Raw genomic sequence first — 2,157 nt, forward strand, 5'->3', positions numbered from 1 at the left:
CTGAGCTGGACGCTGACGTCTTCTCACTCCTCTCCGCGATCAGCCCTTTTCCAGGTGTCTGACCCAGTCCGCCTCCAGGGCCGGATCTCTTTCTGGTGGGGGTTTTCCGCCAAGACCTCTGGTGAGTGGGGCTGGGGGGCACAGACTTTTGGGTCCGAGCCGGGGAGGGGTTCTGGGGTCTGGACTCCTGGATCTGAAGGAGGAGGGGCTGGGAATTTGGCCGCCTAGATCCTGAGACCTGAAGAAGAAGTATGTTCAGGAACTGGTCTCCTGTGTCCCCAGGAAGCTATTGTGAGGGGCAGCTGGGGTGTGACCCTGTCCTCCTACAATGGAAAGAGGAAGTTTTATTGCCCGGGAGTTAAGAGAGGCCTTTTGAGCTTTCAGGGGGTGCTTCCCTGGAGGCTCAGTGGCAAAGAATCCGCCTGCAATGCAGGAGACATAAGAGACTGAGGTTCTATCCCTTAATCACGAAGATCCCTTGGAGGAGGGCACGGCAACCCACTCCAGTATTCTTGCCTGGAGAATCCCATGGACAGAGGAGCCTGGCGGGCTACAGTCCATGGGGTCGCAAAGAGTCAGACATGACTGAAGTGGCTGAGCAGAAGTAGCCGAGAGATTAACTATTTTAGGGCCTGAGTGAGGATCTGGACACCTGGTCAGGAGATTGAGGCCGGGCCTTCATTCCTGAATCTTTGGGACAAGGACGCTGTCTTTCTGAACGAGAGAGACCCAGAACTTTCAGTGGCCTGGGACAGGGGAGGGACCTGAGGTTCCGGGAAGTTGGGGACTAGCTGGCTTGGTTCCTGAAGGGGCCTGGACCTCATGTTGGGGAAAGGGGAGAGGCAGGAGGAAACTTGACTTCCTTTGGGTTGAACTTCCCCAGGCTTCACAGGTGGGTGCAAGTTCCCCAGGCTTCTCAGGTGGCGCTAGTGGTTAAGAACACACCTGCCAGCGCAGGAGACTCCAGTTGGATCCCTGGGTTGGAAAGATCCCCTGGAGAAGGGCATGGCAACCCACTCCAGTGTTCTTGCCTGGAGAGTCCCGTGGACAGAGGAGCCTGGCGGGCTACAGTCCATAGGGTCACAAAGAGTTGGACACGACCGAAACGACTTAGCACACAGGCACCCCAGACCTAAATTCCTGTGGCCACAGGAGGGGTGCTGCTGAAGCTAGTAATACCCAGTTCCAACTGGGGACAGACTACCCTTCAGTAAGAGGCGACAGGCTGGAAGATTGGGAGCTCTGATCAGATGTGGGTCCCTGAGAGGGTTCCTGAGTGATGGCTAGACTCTTGAATGTGTCTGGAGGCTGGAAATGTTTGTTAGATCAAAGAAAGTCCTGGCTGCAGATCCCTGGGTACCCAAAGGGAGGAAGTTGCAGCGGTGGGGTTTTTAAGAGATCACAGAAGACAGGGTCTCTTCTTCTGATGGGGGGTGGTGGGAAGGGCACAAGACCAGGACACTTTAGAGCAAAATCTTTTTATTTTTGGCTGTAACCCAAGGCATGTAGGATCTTAGTTCCCCAACCAGGGATTGCCCCCTGCATTGAAAGTGCGGACAGTCTTAACCACGGATCCACCAGGGAGGTCCCTAGAGTAGAATCTTGAGTGGGTGGGTTGCTGAGTCCCAGGGGGAAGGAGAGTAGCTTTGTGTGTCTGGAATGGAGGGGGGAAAAAGAGACATGATTTTATAAGAGTTGGCTTTCGGGGCAAAGAAAGAATGGTCCTGGGGAAAAGAGAGACAGGGTACCTACCCTCCTGAGCTCTGACATGAGGCTGGAGGTGGGGAGGGGCTAACACCTGGACCACTGGCATCCCGGTAGGCCTGGGACTGGCCCGGTTTGAAAACTCAAAGGCCCAAATCCTGGGTACCCCTCCAGCTAGAGTCCAGATTACACCGTCCACAACAGCCCCTCCAGGGAGGCAAGTGCCCCAGGGTAGGGGGGACCCTGGATCCTCCAGTTTGGAATGTTCTTAGGATCTTCTCTCCCCTCCCCCCAGCCATGCCAGTGACGGTAACCCGCACCACCGTGACAACCACAATGTCGTCATCCTCCGGCCTGGGCTCCCCGACCATCGTGGGGTCCCCTCGGCTGCTGACCCAGCCGCTGGGCCTCCTCCGCCTGCTGCAGCTGGTCTCCACCTGCGTGGCCTTCTCG

At 56.5% G+C, this 2,157-nt stretch overlaps 1 protein-coding gene across 1 annotated transcript in view; it reads left to right on the plus strand.

Moving 5' to 3' along the window:
- Positions 1-2,157, plus strand: part of LOC104994829 (myeloid-associated differentiation marker) — an 8,434-nt gene that overhangs the window by 4,006 nt on the left and 2,271 nt on the right. The window contains exons 2-3 of the mRNA XM_010848494.1: positions 44-121; positions 2,000-2,145. Coding sequence (XP_010846796.1) covers positions 44-121; positions 2,000-2,145 — 224 coding nt within the window. The remainder of the gene's footprint in view (positions 1-43; positions 122-1,999; positions 2,146-2,157) is intronic.

Source organism: Bison bison, unplaced genomic scaffold (assembly GCF_000754665.1).
Source record: "Bison bison bison isolate TAMUID 2011002044 unplaced genomic scaffold, Bison_UMD1.0 scf7180017850317, whole genome shotgun sequence".
NCBI classification, from domain to species: Eukaryota; Metazoa; Chordata; class Mammalia; order Artiodactyla; family Bovidae; genus Bison; species Bison bison.